The sequence below is a fragment of the Pelophylax lessonae genome, assembly GCF_965119305.1.
Source record: "Pelophylax lessonae genome assembly, chromosome: 8".
Lineage (NCBI taxonomy): Eukaryota > Metazoa > Chordata > Amphibia > Anura > Ranidae > Pelophylax > Pelophylax lessonae.
Window position 1 is genome coordinate 1,176,623 of NC_138775.1, and position 21,961 is coordinate 1,198,583.

The 21,961-nt window shown below is 51.1% G+C and overlaps 1 protein-coding gene across 1 annotated transcript in view; it reads right to left on the reverse strand.

Annotated features, from left to right (window-relative positions):
- GRM7 (glutamate metabotropic receptor 7) overlaps positions 1-21,961 on the reverse strand; it is a 469,560-nt gene that overhangs the window by 15,357 nt on the left and 432,242 nt on the right. The window contains exon 9 of the mRNA XM_082266150.1: positions 16,034-16,280. Coding sequence (XP_082122276.1) covers positions 16,034-16,280 — 247 coding nt within the window. The remainder of the gene's footprint in view (positions 1-16,033; positions 16,281-21,961) is intronic.

Consider the following 21,961-nt stretch of genomic DNA (forward strand, 5'->3'; position numbering starts at 1 on the left):
GGTTCCGGGGTAGGTAGGTGAAGACTTTCTATTTCTATCTATGATGACTTTCCATCGGGGAATCAACCTGGTGAACGTTGCTCGGAATGCTCCTCTATGGTTCCGGGGTAGGTAGGTGAAGGCGTCTATGATGACTTCTCATTGGGGAATGAACCTGGTGAACGTTGCTCGGGGTGCTCCTCTATGGTTCCGGGGTAGGTAGGTGAAGGCGTCTATGATGACTTCTCATTGGGGAATGAACCTGGTGAACGTTGCTCGGAATGCTCCTCTATGGTTCCGGGGTAGGTAGGTGAAGGTGTCTATGATGACTTCTCATTGGGGAATGAACCTGGTGAACGTTGCTCGGAGTGCTCCTCTATGGTTCCGGGGTAGGTAGGTGAAGGTGTCTATGATGACTTTCCATCGGGGAATGAACCTGGTGAACGTTGCTTGGAGTGCTCCTTTATGGTTCCGGGGTAGGTAGGTGAAGGTGTCTATGATGACTTCTCATTGGTGAATGAACCTGGTGAACGTTGCTCGGAGTGCTCCTTTATGGTTCGGGGGTAGGTAGGTGAAGGTGTCTATGATGACTTCTCATTGGGGAATGAACCTGGTGAACGTTGCTCGGAGTGCTCCTCTATGGAGGCACCTATGATGACATTGGGGAATGAATATGAATGAACACTGATGGGGAAGGTTTTTTCCCGCCTCTGCTGCATCTCCACCTCCCAGGACACCTCAAGCTGCCACACTGCACCACCCCCGCTCATGAGCAGCTGTCACCGTCATCGGAGACTTGGAACCGTCACCTCCCACCAGGAGATTCATCCATGCAGGTGGGACAGAAGTCCTTTCTGGAAACATCTGCCTGTCTAGAGGAGCTGGGACCTCAACCTGTCCCTTAAAGCAGAACTCCGGGCAGACAGAAGAGACACAGATGGACATTTTAGAATTCATGTACTTACCTGAGACTGATTTACCAAAATTATGGACCCAGATACGGAACACTAAGAACCCCGCCCACAGTACCCATTTTGGTCATTTCCTGAGTTTGGGTTCGGTCCAAATCCATGTTCTGCCAAACCTGGAAGGAAGATACCCAATCAGCTCCAACTAGGGAATTCCCATCTACACAAAGGGGTGGGGATTCTGGTGACATCATTGTCCTCATATGGTCACATGGCCTAAATACAAATCGGCTGGGTAAATCTATCGACTTTCCCCCTGTTTCAGTCTCTGGCTGTCTGAGGTCTATGGGCACCTTTAGAGCTGGGGACCCTGAGGTCCAAGTATTATATTCCAACAATGATCTATAGATATCATGTGACCTCTACATTTATCCAATCTCAGAGCTCAGGGAATTGCAGCAGACGATCCGATATTCCACGTTCTCTGGAGACTTTGTACAGAATTGTAGACGGCCTTTGGAGCAGAGCTCCGTGTGAGATTCCTGGAGTCGCCGGGACATCAGAGGATCTGAGCAGAGAAACGTCCCTCACAGGTCAGCACTAATCAGGACCCCGAATAGTAGACAACCTCTGGGGTCTTCATTGGATGAAGTTCCCAGCAGAGCCCCATGTGAGGGTCCTGGGACATCTGAGGGTCTGAGCAGAGATATGTCCCTCAAAGGTCAGCACTAATCAGGACCCCGAATAGTAGTAGACAACCTTTGGGGTCATCATTGGATGAAGTTCCCGGCAGAGCCCCATGTGAGGGTCCTGGAGACTCTGGGACATCAGAGGATCTGAGCAGAGATATGTCCCTCACAGGTCAACTCTAATCAGGACCCCGCATTGTAGACGACTTTTGGGGTCATCATTAAATAAAGTTCCTGGCAGAGCCCCATGTGAAGGTTTTGGATTTTCCGGGACATCTAAGGGTCTGAGCAGAGAAATGTCCCTCACAGGTCGATCCGCTTAGTCTAGGCCCCCCCCCCCTGGCTTAGTCTAGGGCCCCCCCTTGTCTCCCTTTGGAGCCCAGCTCTATATCCTCCATTGGCTGTAGCCATAGAAACATCTCATTTTATATTTACAGTGGGAATGCGCGGTTCGGGTCGCAGCAAACATACATCATTTATTTATATTTCTGCTCTCCCTCTTCCATGTCTCCGGTTGATGTTCGCCGTTTGATCTGCGCCGCGTTTACAGAGCGGCCAATGATCTGCCTGCGTCAAATCTCCACATGTGGTCGGCTTGAAAGGCCTTTGTTAGTCTTGTCAGCAAACATGGCTGCCTGGCACAGACGGCGACCTAATGATGTGACGGGGGGTAGGGTTGTCACCTCATCCCTTTATACCAGGACACAATAATTATTATTACACGGGATCTGAGGAGGCACCGAGTGTAATTACCACCTTATCACCCCAGAACCCGGGTAATTATTGTGTCCTGGTATAAAGGGATGAGGTGACAACCCTGCTGGGGGGGGGGGGGGGGGGTTAGGAATGCGAGATGTAAAGAGAGCAAACGGCTAAATACAAATTTGGGAGCACTTCTACCTACCATAGGAGTTGTATTTCTGTCAATCCAGTCTTGAGATTTACACAGCTCTGTCACACAGCACAGCCCTGCCTGGCAGGGGAAGAGACCTGACTTTTCTCTGCAGTAACACCCACGGGTCTTGTCCCTCCCCCAACCTGTGATTGGACAGTGAAAACAGAAGCTGCCACTTCAACAATGTTCCAGAAAGACCATTTACTGAAGTCCCAAAGGTCAGAGGTTAGGGGTTACGTTTAGGAGGTCAGGATTAGGGGTTATGTTTAGGGGGTTAGGGTTAGGGGTTAAATTTAGAGGGTTAGGGTTAGGACTGGGAAGTTAGGGGATAGGGTTAAAGGTTAGGTTTAGGGGGTCAGGGTTAGTGGTTAAGTTTAGGGGTCAGGGGTAGAGTTAGGGGTTACATTTAGGGGCTCAGGGTTAGGGTTGGGAAATTAGGGGATAGGGTTAGAGATTAGGTTTAGAAGGGGGGGGGGTCAGGGTTAGGGTTGGGAAGTTAAAGGTTAAGTTTTGGGGTCAAGGTAAGGGTTAAGTTTAGGGGGGTCAGGGGGTAAAGTTAGGGTTTAAGATTAGGGGTTCAGGGTTAGAGTTGGGAAGTTAGGGTTAGAGGTTAGGTTTAGGGGGGTCAGAGTTAGGGTTGGGGAAAATAAAGGTTAACTTTTGGGGGTCAGGGTTAGAGGTTAAGTTTAGGGGTCAGAAGTAGAGTTAGGGGTTATGTTTAGGGGCTCAGGGTTAGGGTTGGGAAGTTAAAGGTTAAGTTTAGGGGGTCAAGGTAAGAGTTAAGTTTAGGGGCTCAGGGTTAGAGATTGGGGGGTTAGGGGGCGGGGTTAGGGTTGGGAAGTTAAAGGTTACGTTTAGGGGTCAAGAGTTAGGGTTATGGTTTACGTTTAGGGGTCAGGGTTAGGAAGTTAGGGGATAAGTTTAGGGGTTAGAGGTCAGGTTCAAGGGGTTGGGAAGTTAGGGGGTTGGGTTAGGGTAGGAGGTTAGAGGTAAAGTTAGGGTTTGCGGTTAGCATTTGGGGTTAAAGGGGACCTCCACCCTCATGTTGCCCTCCCCCTCCCCTGCTTACAGTTGGACATCATTTTTCTAGGTGACGTTTGTGTCCCCATTTCTTTCCTAGGTGAGAATCCTATTTTCCCCACCCTTCTGCCACGAGGGGTGCGGGGGTCTGGAAAGCAGGGTGGGGGGGGGGGGTGAAAGAGTGCATCACCGTGCCTTACTAAAATATTATATTTCATTTCATAATATATTTCAGCTCATGCCCACTTTCCAATGGAATGTGGGCCCCTTGCAATTACATATTAACGAGCCATTTGACACACCTCATTCATACACCCTGGACATCAGACAGTTGGATATTTTGCATATAGACGACAAGACATTGACAGGTGTTGACATGTTAAACACCTTTTCATTCATTCATTTGGACACTTAACAAGTTAAGGCTTCGCATAGAGATTACTGACACCACCTAAACACATTTGACAATTGCTTACACATGACAGCGGAACACAGACGGATCGGCTCTCCCACAAAACTCAATCTCAGACACAAGACACCTCATATTGACACAGATGTATGGGGAAAGCAAAGCCCTTTCATGTATTGTTTCTGTGAGATATGTTCTATTGTTAAATTGACCTATGAATTGTAACCAGTTTAAAGCAGTTTTTGCCGCCCAAATATCCTTTAAATGTGTGAGCGAAACTTGAAATAAACAGATGTGTCTACACCTTGCTTAAGTGCTCTGTGTTATCGCACCTCCTGGCCAGAAGAGAGAGAATTCACTATACAGAGGGGTTAGCAACTGAAGGGCCGAATATCATCTTGTAAATTGCCTCCTGACGAGTTTTGAGCTAACAGGGGGCGGGGGTCCGAGAAGCAGGGTGGGGGGGGGTGCGGGGGTCTGGGAAGCAGGGTGGAGGGGTGCGGGGGTCTGGAAAGCAGGATGGGGGGGCGGGGGTCCAGGAAGCAGGGTGGAGGGGGACGGGGGGTCCAGGAAGCAGGGTGGAGGGGTGGGGGTCCGGGAAGCAGGGTGGGGGGTCCGGGAAGCAGGGTGGAGGGGTGCGGGTCCGGGAAGCAGGGTGGAGGGGTGCGGGGGTCCGGGAAGCAGGGTGGAGGGGTGCGGGGGTCCGGGAAGCAGGGTGGAGGGATGCGGGGGTCCGGGAAGCAGGGTGGAGGGATGGGGGTCTGGGAAGCAGGGTGGAGGGGTGCGGGGGTCCGGGAAGCAGGGTGGAGGGGTGCGGGGGTCCGGGAAGCAAGGTGGAGGGGTGCGGGGGTCCGGGAAGCAAGGTGGGGGGCGGGGGTCCGGGAAGCAGGGTGGGGGGGGTCCGGGAAGCAGGGTGGAGGGGTGGGGGTCCGGGAAGCAGGGTGGAGGGGCGGGGGTCCAGGAAGCAGGGTGGAGGGGTGGGGGTCCGGGAAGCAGGGTGGAGGGGTGCGGGGGTCCGGGAAGCAAGGTGGGGGGCGGGGGTCCGGGAAGCAGGGTGGAGGGATGGGGGTCCGGGAAGCAGGGTGGAGGGGTGGGGGTCCGGGAAGCAGGGTGGAGGGGTGCGGGGGTCCGGGAAGCAAGGTGGGGAGCGGGGGTCTGGGAAGCAGGGTGGAGGGGTGGGGGTCCGGGAAGCAGGGTGGAGGGGTGCGGGGGTCCGGGAAGCAGGGTGGAGGGGTGGGGGTCTGGGAAGCAGGGTGGGGGGGTCCGGGAAGCAGGGTGGAGGGGTGGGGGTCCAGGAAGCAGGGTGGAGGGGTGGGGGTCCAGGAAGCAGGGTGGAGGGGGACGGGGGGCCCGGGAAGCAGGGTGGAGGGGTGGGGGTCCGGTAGGCAGGGTGGAGGGGTTCGGGGGGTCCGGGAAGCAGGGTGGAGGGGAACGGGGGGTGCGGGAAGCAGGGTGGAGGGGTGGGGGTCCAGGAAGCAGGGTGGAGGGGGACGGGGGGTCCGGGAAGCAGGGTGGAGGGGTGGGGGTCCAGGAAGCAGGGTGGAGGGGTGGGGGTCCGGGAAGCAGGGTGGAGGGGGACGGGGGGTCCGGGAAGCAGGGTGGAGGGGGACGGGGTCTGGGGGGGTTGTAGATAAAGAATCCATCCATTGATGTGAATGGATGCAGCGTTCCACCCGGAGATCCGTTCTGGAAGCCTCTGGGTCTCATTCACACTGAGAGGTGAGCAGTCTTCCTCGGGGGTGATCTCTGTTTACCTGAAACAGCCAATCAGAAGCTGGGAACTGAAGGTCAGACTCCTCCCAGTTGGGTTCCTGTGGGGTTACAATGTAACAGATGGATGACTGGATGTGTAACCCCCAGCACTGGAATGGATGAGATCTCGGAGATTGGGGGGGGGGGGGTACAAGGACGTCTTCAGTCTGTATAAGTGGTGAAGTTGTGACGGTTCCCCTGATCCGGTCTCCTCCATCCTCCGACCCATGTGACCGCGTTCAGATGGAGGCGCCGATCACAGCTGGGGACGCCGAGTCTAATGGAGACTTAATGTGAAGTGATTGGTCCTCCCGCGGGGCCACAAGTCTTGTCTATGAAGCTGTCACCCTCCCCGATGTCATGTGGTGAGGTCAGCATGGCCGCCATCCTTCATTAGAGGCTCTGCTGAGCTCATCGCTTCATAAATCTGCAGACTGCGGGGATCCGATCCCTATTCCTGGAACTCAGAACTCTCTCAGAGTTCAGCCCGAATTTTACTGAATTTATTATTCTTTGTCTGAAATCCGAACTGCGGGATAATAAATCCATCGGTCATGTGACTTCTCCCAGATCTCTGCATCCAATGAGAGACTTCCTGGAATAAAGACCACCCACTGCTGCCCTCTCTCCTTGTGCAGGGGGACTGGTCAGGTCTCCTCCCCCTCCTGCAATGGGTGGAGCCTGCTGGGCCCTCCCACAGCTCTGTTCTCTCTCCTTGTGCAGGAGGACTGCTCGACGTCACCCCCTCCTGTAGTGGGTGGATCTTGATTAGCCCCTCCCACAGGCCTGCTCTCTTTCCTTGTTGCAGGGGGATTGGTCTGGTTTTCACAGGCTCCTGTAGTGGGTGGAGCCTGCTGGTCCCCTCCCACAGCTGTCCTCTCTCCTTGTGAAGGGGGACTGGTCTTGGCACCACCCCCTCCTGTAGTGGGTGAAGCCTCCTGGGCCCCTCCCACAACTCTGTTCTCTCTTCCTACTCAGGGTAACTGGTCTTGTCCCTGCCCCCTCCTGTAGGGGGTGGAGCCTGCTGTATCCCTCCCATAGCTCAACTCTTTCCTTGTGCAGGGTGACTGGTTTTGTCCCCACCCCTTTCTGTAGTGGGTGGAGCCTCCTGGGCCCTCCCACAGTTTTCCTTTCTCTCTCCTTGTGCAGAGGGACTGGTCTTGAACCGTGGGTGGAGCCTAGGGTGCCCCTCCCACAGGCCTGCTCTCTTTCCTTGTGCAGGGGGACTGGTCTTGACTCCACCCCTCCTGTAGTGGGTGGGGCCTGCTGGACCCCTCCCACAACTCTGCTCAGCTCGTGCACAGTCCAGTGATGATGTCACTGCTACTTACAGTGAGGAAATAAATATGTGCAGATTACATAGAAATGGCGGGAGTATAATTTTATCATCAGTGTATTTTATAGGATAGAGACAGAATATCAACCAAAAATGATACAAATGTTATAAATGGAGTTGCAGTTCAGGGAGTAAAATAAGTATTTGATCCCCTTAGTAGTCGGTGGAGAAAACCTTGTTTCTCCTTGTCCTCATTTCCATGTCCCTGCTTCCAGCCATCAGACCTGAGATCTCCCCCCCCCCCCCCCCCTCGGTGGGGCGTACCTGTTATGATGTCAGCGCGTCCCCTGAGCCGCCATCCAGAGGACGCCCCACCTGAGACTACACAGGAAGATGAAAGGGCGGATAACGGTTTTATGTGGCGCCTGGAGGCGGCGCCAGCGCTCAGCAGCAGATTATTACCGCCATCAGCTTCTAGGTTTGATGAGAATTTGTCTCCCGGAGGAGAGCGCACGGCGGCAGAGCACACGGAGGAGAGCGCGCGGCGGCAGAGCACACGGAGGAGAGCGCGCGGCGGGAGAGCACGCAGAGGAGAGCGCACGGCGGCAGAGCAGGCAGAGGAGAGCGCACGGCGGCAGAGCACATGGAGGAGAGCGCGGCGGCAGAGCACACGGAGGAGAGCGCGCGGCGGGAGAGCACGCAGAGGAGAGCGCGCGGCGGCAGAGCACACGGAGGAGAGAGCACGGCGGCAGAGCACGCAGAGGAGAGCGCACGGCGGCAGAGCACATGGAGGAGAGCACGCGTTGGCAGAGCACACAGAGGAGAGCGCGCGGCGGCAGAGCACGCAGAGGAGAGCGCACGGCGGCAGAGCACGCGGAGAGCGCGCAGCGGGAACAATCCGCCCTATATAGAATCTAGGACAGTGTGGGGTGGGATTCGCTCCGGGGTGACCTCACCGCGTCTATTTTTAGGGCTTCGCAGGGTTAACTCTTTGCTGTCCTTGTCTTAGAACGTTCCGGGGTTACTGGAACACCGAGGCGCAGCTCGGCGCTGCCGTTTGTCGGCGTGCTCTTGTCGCGTGTTCCGATAGGGCGGCGGGTCATCTATAGTTCATGTGGGGGAGGGGCGGGTTTTTGGGTCGTTACAACGATAGCAAAAAATGATTCTCTAATGCCACAAGCAGGACGAATCACACGGCGCCATGAACACCGGCGGGGGAGGGTCGGCAAAAAGAGGCGCTGGAGTCGCCGTTTACTAACCAACCAGCTGCAGGGTAACGCCCACGGCGGCCATGATAATACGGGTGCGTCCAATCTGTCCGGGAGGAACGGTCACTAAATGTGACATCACAGGACCGCAGCGCCAACAGCCAATCAGAGGACATTACAGAAGAAATCATCATCAGTGAAGAGATCTGATCGATCGATCGCTGGGAATGAAATGATTTATTAGATAATGAAACAAAATAAGAAAATCAGGAAAAGAAATCCTCCGGAAGATCAGAGAAGATTCCGAGTCCAACGACGGAACCCGCCGCCCAATCAATATATATATATTGATTATTAAGTCTGAATATATTGATTATCCAGTCACTAAACATTGATTATTGAGTCTATTTACATTGATTATTAAGTCTTTATATATTGATTATGGAGTCCATAAATATTGATTATCGAATAACTAAACTGATTATTGCATCTGGATATATTGATTATGGAGTTCCTATATATTGATTGAGTCTGAATATATTGATTATTTAGTCTGTTTATATTGATTATCAAGCCTTTATATATTGATTATTGAGTCACTAAACATTGATTATTGAGTCTGTATATATTGATTATTTAGTCTGTTTACATTGATTATCGAGTCCTTATATATTGATTAATAATAGATTGTGTAATATGGGGGACTAAGATCACCAGCGGCCATTTGTAAAAAAACAAACAGCTTTATTAATGTCTCGCCTCCAGGACTTCTCCAGAGCCTCTCCCATCCTCTGGAACTCCCTGCCCCAGTGTGTCCGGTCACCTCTCATGCCTTCTGCCTTTAGGTGATCCTTGAAAACTCACTTATTCAGGGAAGCCTTCCCCACCCCCACCTAAAAACTGTACTTGAGTCCCCTCCATCAGATCACTCCCCCGCAGCTATTACCTTTTGTACCACCTCCCCCTCCCTTTAGATTGTAAGCTCCATGAGCCGGGCTCTCCTATTCCTTTTGTATTGTAAATTGTACTGTCCCCCTTTTTATTGTAAAGTGCTGTGTAAACTGTCGGTGATAAATAAATCCTCTATAATAATAATAATAATTCCTCCATAGCAGGAAACAAACCGCTTCCTCCAGCAAAAATAAGTCCAATAATCCGTCCAATCAAAAGAAGAAACCACACAACCGGCTCACCGCCAAGCTGGAGGATTCGGGGTGCCAGGCAGGCCTGGGGGTTCAGCATTAGGTCTCCTTCACCCATCCTCACATTTGTGACCTCTCCATTCCGCTTCACTGAGACCAACGCTGGTTTCTCCTGCCTTTCATGCCTCCCCTGCCTGGGGGTCCCCCCCCCCCCCCCCAGAACCGAACCATAGTCCTGGTAGTCAGAAATTGGAGGTTCTTCCCACCCAAATCTCTTCCAACCCCTGAAATTCCGGGTCCTTCATATGGATTTATCAATCCAGAGAGAACTGGAAATCTGTCCAATCTTTCCAAACTCCTCCGGGACACCTCACCCCACATGGGCGAGAACCCCGAGAAATGTCCCCAAAACTGTCCCCCTAAAAGGACCCCAACTCAGTTATTGGGGAGATCTGCCGCCCCGGACACATTCCTGGGGACCTTCTCAATTTATTTCTGAGTCCCTATACATTGATTATTGAGTCTTGCATATATTGATCAAGTCCACTTACACTAATTATCGAGTCTCTACACGATCGTTATTGGGTCTATATACATCGATCAATGAGTCCTTTATACATTGATCATTGCGTCTGTATTGGATTCATATATATTGATTATTGAGTCTGTATGCTATAGTTATTGGATTCATATACTGTATATTGATTATTGGGTCTGTCTAAACTGCGTTACCGTTGTAAATGGTTCGTCATTGAAATAAACTCGTCCCTGGATATCATGGCGCGGTGTTCCAGTTCTAGGCTCCCCTATCTCCATCACAGGCCGAGGTGATGGTGGAAATCCTTTCCAAATGTCCCCCCCTTCCTGCCATATTATTGGATCTCCCTGCACCCCACTGTCCTCCGATCTCCCTGCACCCCACCATTCTCCCATCTCCCTGCACCCCACTGTCCTCCGATCTCCCTGCACCCCACCGTCCTCCGATCTCTCTGCACCCCACCATCCTCCGATCTCCCTGCACCCCACTGTTCTCCCATCACCCTGCACCCCACCGTTCTCCCATCTCCCTGCACCCCACTGTCCTCCGATCTCCCTGCACCCCACCATTCTCCCATCTCCCTTAACCCCACCGTCCTCAGATCTCCCTGCACCCCACCGTTCTCCAATCACCCTGCACCCCCCTGTCCTCCGATCTCCCTGAACCCCACCGTCCTCAGATCTCCCTGCACCCCACCATTCTCCCATCTCCCTGAACCCCACCGTCCTCCGATCTCCCTGCACCCCACCGTCCTCCGATCTCTCTGCACCCCACCGTCCTCAGATCTTCCTGCACCCCACTGTTCTCCCATCACCCTGCACCCCACCGTTCTCCAATCACCCTGCACCCCACCGTTCTCCAATCACCCTGCACCCCACTGTCCTCTGATCTCCCTGCACCCCACCATCCTCCGATCTCTCTGCACCCCACCGTCCTCAGATCTTCCTGCACCCCACCGTTCTCCAATCACCCTGCACCCCACTGTCCTCCGATCTCCCTGCACCCCACCATCCTCCGATCTCTCTGCACCCCACCGTCCTCAGATCTCCCTGCACCCCACTGTCCTCCGATCTCCCTGCACCCCACCATCCTCCAATCTCTCTGCACCCCACCGTCCTCAGATCTTCCTGCACCCCACCGTTCTCCAATCACCCTGCACCCCACTGATCTCCAATCACCCTGCACCCCACTGATCTCTCTGCACCCCACTGTCCTCCGATCTCCCTGCACCCCACTGTCCTCCGATCTCCCTGCACCCCACCGTTCTCCCATCTCCCTGAACCCCACCGTCCTCCGATCTCCCTGCACCCCACCATCCTCCGATCTCCCTGCACCCCCCTGTCCTCAGATCTTCCTGCACCCCACCGTTCTCCAATCACCCTGCACCCCCCTGTCCTCCAATCACCCTGCACCCCACTGATCTCCCTGCACCCCACTGTCCTCCGATCTCCCTGCACCCCCCTGTCCTCCCATCACCCTGCACCCCACTGTCCTCTGATCTCCCTGCACCCCACTGTCCTCTGATCTCCCTGCACCCCACTGTCCTCTGATCTCCCTGCACCCCACCGTTCTCCAATCACCCTGCACCCCACTGATCTCCCTGCACCCCCCTGTCCTCCCATCACCCTGCACCCCACTGTCCTCTGATCTCCCTGCACCCCACTGTCCTCTGATCTCCCTGCACCCCACCGTTCTCCAATCACCCTGCACCCCACTGATCTCCCTGCACCCCACTGTCCTCCGATCTCCCTGCACCCCACTGTTCTCTGATCTCCCTGCACCCCACCGTTCTCTGATGTCCCTGCACCCCACTGTTCTCCAATCACCCTGCACCCCCCTGTCCTCCAATCACCCTGCACCCCACTGTTCTCCGATCTCCCTGCACCCCCCTGTCCTCCGATCTCCCTGCACCCCCCGTCCTCCGATCTCCCTGCACCCCACCGTTCTCTGATCTCCCTGCACCCCCCTGTTCTCCATTCACCCTGCACCCCACTGTTCTCCGATCCGATGGACCCGCTCACCTCACTGAATCTGTTGCAGTGACACCACAGAGAATAACGTTGTCACTATGACGGAGTAATTGAATTTGGCACACGGCACCTGCAATGAATCACCTGGACTGTTCAGTGTAATATTGGTCTGCATGGGGTATGTTTTCCTGCATATCATACAGGAGGAGAACATGATATATAATATAAAGGATATAATAATCATTGTGGTGAGATTTCTATACACACTGCAGGTGTTGGAGGTGGGGGGAGGGGGGATTTCGGGCCCCGCACAGGGCCGGTTGGCATTGTGTGGCTCGGCTCACCCCGTTGCCTCGCTCGCCCTTCCTGCGCTCGCCTTTCAGGTCTCATTATGTAATTCCCTCACGCTGTCTGAGCCGTTCACATCACAGGAACTCCGACTGCAGACAATGTGACCAGCCGGGGCGCCGCGGCCCCCTCCGATCAGCGCTCAGCCCCCAGGGCCCCGCAACGTGGAGGACTCAGACCAGTCACAGTCTTTTCTGTACTCCGGTCACCCCCTCCCCCACCCGCTGTGCTTTTCATGTCCGTTTTATGTCTGGCGAGTGCAGCGCGGGCCCCGATACCGGCAGGGAGGCAATCTGACACACAACAAGCAAGCTCCCAGTGTTATACAGCAGACTGGAGGCAATTTATATTCTCAGTCACTGAGTATTCAGCTGTGGAAAACCAGGATTGATTATTGAGTCCCTATATATTGATTATTGAGTCCGTATATATTGATTATTGAGTCCATATATATTGATTATTGAGTCCCTATATATTGATTATTGAGTCCGTATACATTGATTATTGAGTCCATATACATTGATTATCGAGTCCCTATATATTGATTATTGAGTCCGTATATATTGATTATTGAGTCCCTATATATTGATTATTGAGTCCGTATACATTGATTATTGAGTCCGTATATATTGGTTATCGAGTCCGTATATATTGATTATGGAGTCCATATACATTGATTATGGAGTCCGTATATATTGATTATTGAGTCTGTATATATTGATTATTGAGTTCGTATATATTGATTATGGAGTCCCTATACATTGATTATTGAGTCCATATATATTGATTATTGAGTCCATATAAATTGGTTATCAAGTCCATATATATTGATTATGGAGTCCATATATATTGATTATTGAGTCCGTATACATTGATTATTGAGTCCGTATACATTGATTATGGAGTCCATATATATTGATTATTGGGGTTTATTCACAATAGCTGGAGAGTGCAAAATCAGTCTCATTTCTGCATGGAAACCAATCAGATTGATTAATGAAGTTTTGGGAATAAAAGCTGGAAGTTGATTGGTTTCCCTGCAGAAGTGAGAGAAGCTTTAGTGAATAAACTCTGATGAGTCTGTATATATTGATTCCCTTTTCATTGATTATATTGATTATTATTATTATACAGGATTTATATAGCGCCAACAGTTTGTGCAGCGCTTTACAAGGGAAGACAATAAAGTTACAATACAATTCAATACTTCTGCAACGCAGAGTCAAAGCTTCAGCAGATATAAAAGAGAGAAATGAAAGCGGTTCCGGAATCTTCCATTCATCATTGTGTGTGACCCGCCATCAGCCTCTGCCAGTCCCCCTACAGCAGAGCTCAGACTGGGGGAAGGGAAAACAGCACCGGGAGCCAATCAGCTCATTTACTGAAAAGAAGCATTCTGATTGAAGGAGAGAGCAGAGTGACAGAGAGGTGAGCTCATCAGTCTCTGCTGCTTCTCTTTCCACTGTCCAATCACAAGCTGGGGGAGGGACAAGTAAACTGTTAGTGTTACTGAACTTCATCAGAGTAAGATCGGGTCTCCTCCCCCACCAGACTGAGCACACCCTAATCACCCCTTGTGGTGCAGATTCCCCCTGTTTAGACCCCTGATATTTCAGCAAAGCTCCCTAACTGTGCTAACAAAAAAAATAAAATTGTAAAAAAGAATAAAAAATAACAATAAAACTACAGACACCGATCTCTACCCTACTGACACCATCAGTATATACACAGGGATATGTGTTTGAGCTTTGGGGTGCGCACCCTAATGTAATAGGCTGCACACATCTATGCCCGCAATGTCCATTTCTCTGTGATCTGATTGGTTTATTTGGAATATTTCTTACGCTGATTCCTACAACACATCGATCGTACGATTCCATCGTTCTATTCTCACCCTGAGGGCACCAAAAACATTTTATTCAATATCTTGTTTGGAAAAAGAAATAAAAGTTTGCACAGTGAAGGATCCTCGTATTCAGCGCTTTGCCCGGCCGCCGTCACTCGTGGCGTTCCTGCGGGCGCGGATGAAGGAGTTGGATGTGGCGGCGGATGGCGTTCCGTCCCGGGGATTAGGAAGGGATGACTGACCTCCGAAATCCATACTTTCTGCCCTCCGTTAATCTTCTCTACTGATAAGACGACAGAGCAAAGTCATGTGACCGCGTCCGCCTGAGCCCATCCCAGAGTCCGCCAGAAAGTGGAGCAACCAGAGAGGGCTGACACCCGCAGCAAGTCGTCTCTGGAGACATTCCACTCATATAATATAACTAATACCCCATATAAATCTGCCCCCCAATATACAATCCCTGCCCCCCAATATACAATCCCTGCCCCCCAGAATACAATCCCTGCCCCCAACATACAATTCCTGCCCCCCAAAAATACAATCCCTGCCCCCAACATACAATCCCTGCCCCCATAATACAATCCCTGCCCCCAACATACAATTCCTGACCCCAAAATACAATCCCTGCCCCCAATATACAATCCCTGCCCCCATAATACAATCCCTGCCCCCAACATACAATTCCTGACCCCAAAATACAATCCCTGCCCCCAACATACAATTCCTGACCCCAAAATACAATCCCTGCCCCCAAAATACAATCACTGCCCCCAGAATACAATCCCTGCCCCCAAAATACAATCACTGCCCCCAAAATACAATCCCTGCCCCCAAAATACAATCCCTGCCCCCAAAATACAATCACTGCCCCCAAAATACAATCCCTGCCCCCCCCCCAAAATACAATCCCGCCCCCAATATACAATCCCTGCCCCCCTAAAATACAATCCCTGCCCCCTAAAATACAATCCCTGCCCCCTAAAATACAATCCCTGACCCCCAAAATACAATTCCTGCCCCCCTAATACAATTCCTGACCCCAAAATACAATCCCTGCCCCCCAAAATACAATCCCTGCCCCCATAATACAATCCCTGCCCCCCTAAAATACAATTCCTGCCTCCCAATATAAAATCCCTGCGCCCCAGAATAAATTCCTGTCCCCATGTCATCTAATCTTCATCGGCCTCTTCTCTACCTTCAACCCTCTGATCCCCCCCACCCCCACCAACTCACTCACTGCTCAAGAGATCGCCAATCACTTGAAAGAAAAGATCGATGAAATACATGAGAGCACCCCCACTGTACAATCCCCCCCCACCCCCACTGTACAATCCCCATCTACCAGACTAGTCAGCATTTTCCTCTTCTGACCGCCAACTACTGAAGAGGTCACCAAACGTTACTCAGACACCTACCTAACCCATCCCCCCCCCTCCCCACTGCTGCACCCCAATCCTTCCCAACTACTCTCCTCCCCCCCTTCTTCTATCCTATCCTCCCCCACTCACATCTTCAATCCTTCCCTCTCTACTGCCCCTCCCCCCCTAAAGCATGCAAGGATCACCCCATAATCCTCCACCCCTCTCTGCCAATCCCTCACTTCCAATGATCCCACCATCGGTTCCCCCTGCTCTCACCACTCGCTGCTCCTGCTCCCCCTGATCCCACCACCTGCTCCCCCGATTCCCGCTCCCTCTGCTCCCATCATCAGGTCCCCATGCTCATACCCAACGCTCCTCCTGTTCCCACCACCCACCCCCCCCCCCCCCCTGCTCCTACCCTTCGCTCCCCCTGCTCCCTCCACTGGTTCCCCTGATCCCTCCCCCCCTGTGCTCCCAACATCGGTTCCCCCTGCTGTCACCACCCACTCCTCCTGCTCCCACCTTTCATTCCCCCTGCTCCCTCCACTGGTTCCCCATGCTCCCACTGTCTGCTCCCCCCCCCCCCGCTCCCCCCGCTCCCATTGCCCATACACACCTGGAACACTAGATACGATGTACACAGGCCAGGAATTGTTGGGTTCCCTTGGCATTCTGGGGGGGATACTCACTGTTTGGGTTGACATTCTCGCAGAGCTCTGTCTTGGCTTCCCCGTTGGGCCGGTCGCTGGGCTTGTGTGACAAACGCGATGACATTGTGGCCGCCGTCACCACCGCCTTAAAGCTGCGCTTGCGTTTCTGGACATTCAGCTCCGGGTGGAAGATGATGATGTACACCTTGGGCATGTAGAGCATCCCCAGAGCCACCGAGGCACTAAGATTCATGGAGATGGTGAGAGTGGTGGTCTGGATGTAGAGCTGCAACAGAAGGAAATCAAAGCATTAGAGAGTCCCAACGTTCAATATAAGCCACACCCCCAGACTATTCACATAATACTAGTAAGCCACACCCCCAGACTATTCACATACTACTAGTAAGCCACACCCCCAGACTATTCACATAATACTAGTAAGCCACACCCCCAGACTATTCACATACTACTAGTAAGCCACACCCCCAGACTATTCACATAATACTAGTATAAGGCTGGATGAATTTACAATGATTGTTAAAGGCCCCTTGGGGCCCCAGAATAATGACACGCTGATACCTGGGGCCCCAGAATAATGACACGCTGATACCTGGGGCCCCAGAATAATGACACGCTGATACCTGGGGCCCCAGAACAATGACACGCTGATACCGAGGGCCCCAGAATAAAGACAAACTGACACTTGGGGGCCCCAGAACAATGACACACTGACACTTGGGGGCCCCAGAACAATGACACACTGACACTTGGAAACCCCTCATTGATGACACACTGAAACTTGGGGGCCCTACGCTGATGATGCACTGACACTTGGGAGCCCAACATCGATGATATACTTACAATTGGTGGCCCCTCATTGAAGATCCACTGACACTTGGGGGCCCCTCATTGATGATATACTGACACTTTAGGGCCCCACATCGATGATATACTGACACTTGGGGGCCCCTCATTGATGATGCACTGACACTTGGGGGCCCCTCATTGATGATACACTGACACTTGAGGGCCCCTCATTGATGATGCACTGACACTTGAGGGCCCCTCATTGATGATGCACTGACACTTGAGGGCCCCTCATTGATGATACACTGACACTTGAGGGCCCCTCATTGATGATACACTGACACTTGGGGGCCCCTCATTGATGATACACTGACACTTGGGGGCCCCTCATTGATGATATACTGACACTTGAGGGCCCCTCATTGATGATACACTGACACTTGGGGGCCCCTCATTGATGATACACTGACACTTGGGGGCCCCTCATTGATGACGCACTGACACTTGGGGGCCCCTCATTGATTACGCACTGACACTTGGGGGCCCCTCATTGATTACGCACTGACACTTGGGGGCCCCTCATTGATTACGCACTGACACTTGGGGGCCCCTCATTGATTACGCACTGACACTTGGGGGCCCCTCATTGATCTGCATAGCTGTGATCCATACACACCGATCGTTCTCAGTATATCGGACGCAGAGCTGATACAGGAGAGAATTCTGAATGTGAAATGATAAAGTTGATTTGATGAAATCCATTCCCACCATCAGGGGAGTCCCCGTATTGTAGGACATTATTATCCTTCAGGATGACAGCTAATTATCTCTGTGACGTTCTTATGACAGACGTCCCCACATTGTCCGTCTATCGATCGGCTGTGCGGGGGGTCCTCCTCCGCCCCTTTAATGGGACGATCTGTCAATCAAAGTCATGCCATGAGATAATGATGGCGTTCAGCCGCCGAGGCGTCCTCGTTAATCAGTTATTAGGGAAGGATGAGGTTTGTTCTGTGATTGGCAGGTGGAGGAATGGCGCTCACATAAAACCCGCTAATGGATTCCTCCGAGCAAAGGCCAATCATCTCCTAATTTATTATATATGGTGAGGAGTAAATAATGAGCCCTTCCCCCCATCCATCCCAATCCACCCCCACGGGGAAACCTTTTATTCTCACATCAAATATTCAAATACTGGGGGAATCAGAACTCTGCACCCTGGCTTTCAGCTGCTGGAGGGAGAGACACAGATACAGTGCATCGTTCTGTAATTGTCCTCCCACTGCACTGATCCCCCTGCGTGTCCAAGCCCCCTACAGGAGGACTGGTGGTACCCCCCCTATCGGCAGCCCTGGTCCCCAGCAGGGGGATTTCCCCTCACTTCCTGTCCAGGGGATGGGTATCAAACAGAAGAGGATGACTTCAACTAACAGCATTGGACATCAATTAACCCAGAAGAAGACCGGTGCTGTATGGGGGGAGGGGGGTCAGCCCAGCCCCGCCCCGCCCAAGCATACTGTATATTCCGGCATTATCTTCTATATCTCCTTCTAATTGTAAATATCTGGTTACTTTTTCCTCCTTGGTGTCTCCTCTCGTCTTATAACAATAAAACATCAAACCTTAGAGGTGTGAATTGTCCAATGAATGTATTATAGATCTTCCCTGATGACGTCTCAATGACGAAATGCGTTGGATAGAAATAAATCGGGACATCATGGCAGCCCACACAATGGAAGTGGGTCAGTGCAGCGCGGAGCCACTCAGGACGGAAGCTGCTGGTTTGCTTTCTGGCACATTGGGAGTGAATATTTTATACAAAATGGAATTCCTTTCTCCGACTTCTATTGGGAATTATACAAGGGAGTGTATCTAAGACCTGAGACATCGAGAACTGAGCCTGAAGATAGTTACATAGTCCAAAGTCCATCCAGTCCAACCAATAAATAAAAAATAAATAAAAGAAAAAACTATACAGTCCTATATTTACAATCCTATACCCACCCAACCATACAATCCTATATACACAATCCTATACCCACCCCAACCATACAATCCCATATACACAATCCTATACCCACCCCAACCATACAATCCCATATACACAATCCTATACCCACCCCCAACCATACAATCCCATATACACAATCCTATACCCTTCCCCAACCATACAATCCCATATACACAATCCTATACCCTCCCCAGCCATACAATCCCATATACACAATCCTATACCCACCCCAACCATACAATCCCATATACACAATCCTATACCCTCCCCAACCATACAATCCCATATACACAATCCTATACCCTCCCCAACCATACACTCCCATATACACAATCCTACACCCTCCCCAACCATACACTCCCATATACACAATCCTATACCCACCCCAACCATACAATCCCATATACACAATCCTATACCCGCCCCAACCATACAATCCCATATACACAATCCTATACCCTCCCCAACCATACACTCCCATATACACAATCCTATACCCACCCCAACCATACAATCCCATATACACAATCCTATACCCTCCCCAACCATACAATCCCATATACACAATCCTACACCCTCCCCAACCATACAATCCCATATACACAATCCTATACCCTCCCCAACCATACACTCCAATATACACAATACTATACCCTCCCCAACCGTACACTCCCATATACACAATCCTATACCCTCCCCAACCATACACTCCCATATACACAATCCTATACCCTCCCCAACCATACAATCCCATATACACAATCCTATACCCTCCCCAACCATACACTCCCATATACACAATCCTATACCCACCCCAACCATACAATCCCATATACACAATCCTACACCCTCCCCAACCATACACTCCCATATACACAATCCTATACCCACCCCAACCATACAATCCCATATACACAATCCTACACCCTCCCCAACCATACAATCCCATATACACAATCCTATACCCTCCCCAACCATACAATCCCATATACACAATCCTATACCCTCCCCAACCATACACTCCCATATACACAATCCTATACCCACCCCAACCATACAATCCCATATACACAATCCTATACCCTCCCCAACCATACAATCCCCTATACACAATCCTATACCCTCCCCAACCATACAATCCCATATACACAATCCTATACCCTCCCCAACCATACACTCCCATATACACAATCCTATACCCACCCCAACCATACAATCCCATATACACAATCCTATACCCACCCCAACCATACAATCCCATATACACAATCCTATACCCTCCCCAACCATACACTCCCATATACACAATCCTACACCCTCCCCAACCATACAATCCCATATACACAATCCTATACCCTCCCCAACCATACACTCCCATATACACAATCCTATACCCTCCCCAACCGTACACTCCCATATACACAACCCTATACCCTCCCCAACCATACAATCCCATATACACAATCCTATACCCTCCCCAACCATACACTCCCATATACACAATCCTATACCCACCCCAACCATACAATCCCATATACACAATCCTACACCCTCCCCAACCATACACTCCCATATACACAATCCTATACCCACCCCAACCATACAATCCCATATACACAATCCTACACCCTCCCCAACCATACAATCCCATATACACAATCCTATACCCTCCCCAACCATACACTCCCATATACACAATCCTACACCCTCCCCAACCATACACTCCCATATACACAATCCTATACCCACCCCAACCATACAATCCCATATACACAATCCTACACCCTCCCCAACCATACAATCCCATATACACAATCCTATACCCTCCCCAACCATACAATCCCATATACACAATCCTATACCCTCCCCAACCATACACTCCCATATACACAATCCTATACCCACCCCAACCATACAATCCCATATACACAATCCTACACCCACCCCAACCATACAATCCCATATACACAATCCTACACCCTCCCCAACCATACAATCCCATATACACAATCCTATACCCTCCCCAACCATACAATCCCATATACACAATCCTACACCCTCCCCAACCATACAATCCCATATACACAATCCTATACCCGCAGTTGATCGGGAGGAAGGTGGAAACCCCAGTAAAGTATGATCCAATTTACTACAGCAGGGGAAAAGTTCCTTCCCGATCCCCCGAGAGGCGATCAGATATTCCTTGGATCAACTAAATCATATGATCCAATTTTGTGGGAATTAATAATACTTTTGACCTTTATATTAGAAGGTCCCACATTTTTGGTGGAAGGCGGTGGACTGTGACCCCAGAGAAGACATCTTCTGATTTATAGATGACTCATGATTGGGGGTTATGGATGTTACTGCCATAGTGGACACAGAATAGGATTTGAATATCACATATGGGGAACATAAAGTGTCCCCCCCTGGAGAATTCAGAGGCCCTCTGCCCTACACCAGTGATGACCCACCTTTACCTGGTCCTGAGGGACCACGACACACATGGAACCATTTATATTGGCTTAATTAAAGGCCTTGAATAAAGGCCTAAAAAATATGGTTAGACAAATACAACACAATGTCTAACCATTTACAGCACAACAACGCGACTGCCACAAGAAGATGAATCGTCTAGGAGCATCCCTGCCGACCCCTACTTCACTGGCCAGTGGGACCAGATAAACAGCAATGCTGTGCTGCAGACATTGGGGCCCTCATCCTTTGAGGTGGTGCTACAAACCTCATTGAGTTGGACTCTCTGATTTAAATGTAGAGGTATTTGTTAACCCTTCATTCTAAGGTATGGGGTCTCATTGTTGGTCCTTCCCTCTAAGGCTTGGTGTTGGGTCCCATTGCTGGTCCTTCACTCTAAGGTTTGGGGTCTCATTGTTGGTCCTTTACTCTAAGGCTTGGTATGGGGTCTCATTGTTACCCTTCACTCTGGTTTGTTGGGTCTCTTTGTTGGTCCTTCACTCTAAGGTTTGGGGCCCCATTGTTGGTCCTTCACTCTAAGCTTTGGTGTTGGGTCTCATTATTGGTCCTACACTCTAAGGTTTAGGGTCTCATTGTTGCTCCTTCTAAGATTTGTTGGGTCTCCTTGTTGGTCCTTTCCTCTATGGCTTGGTGTTGGGTCCCATTGTTGGTCC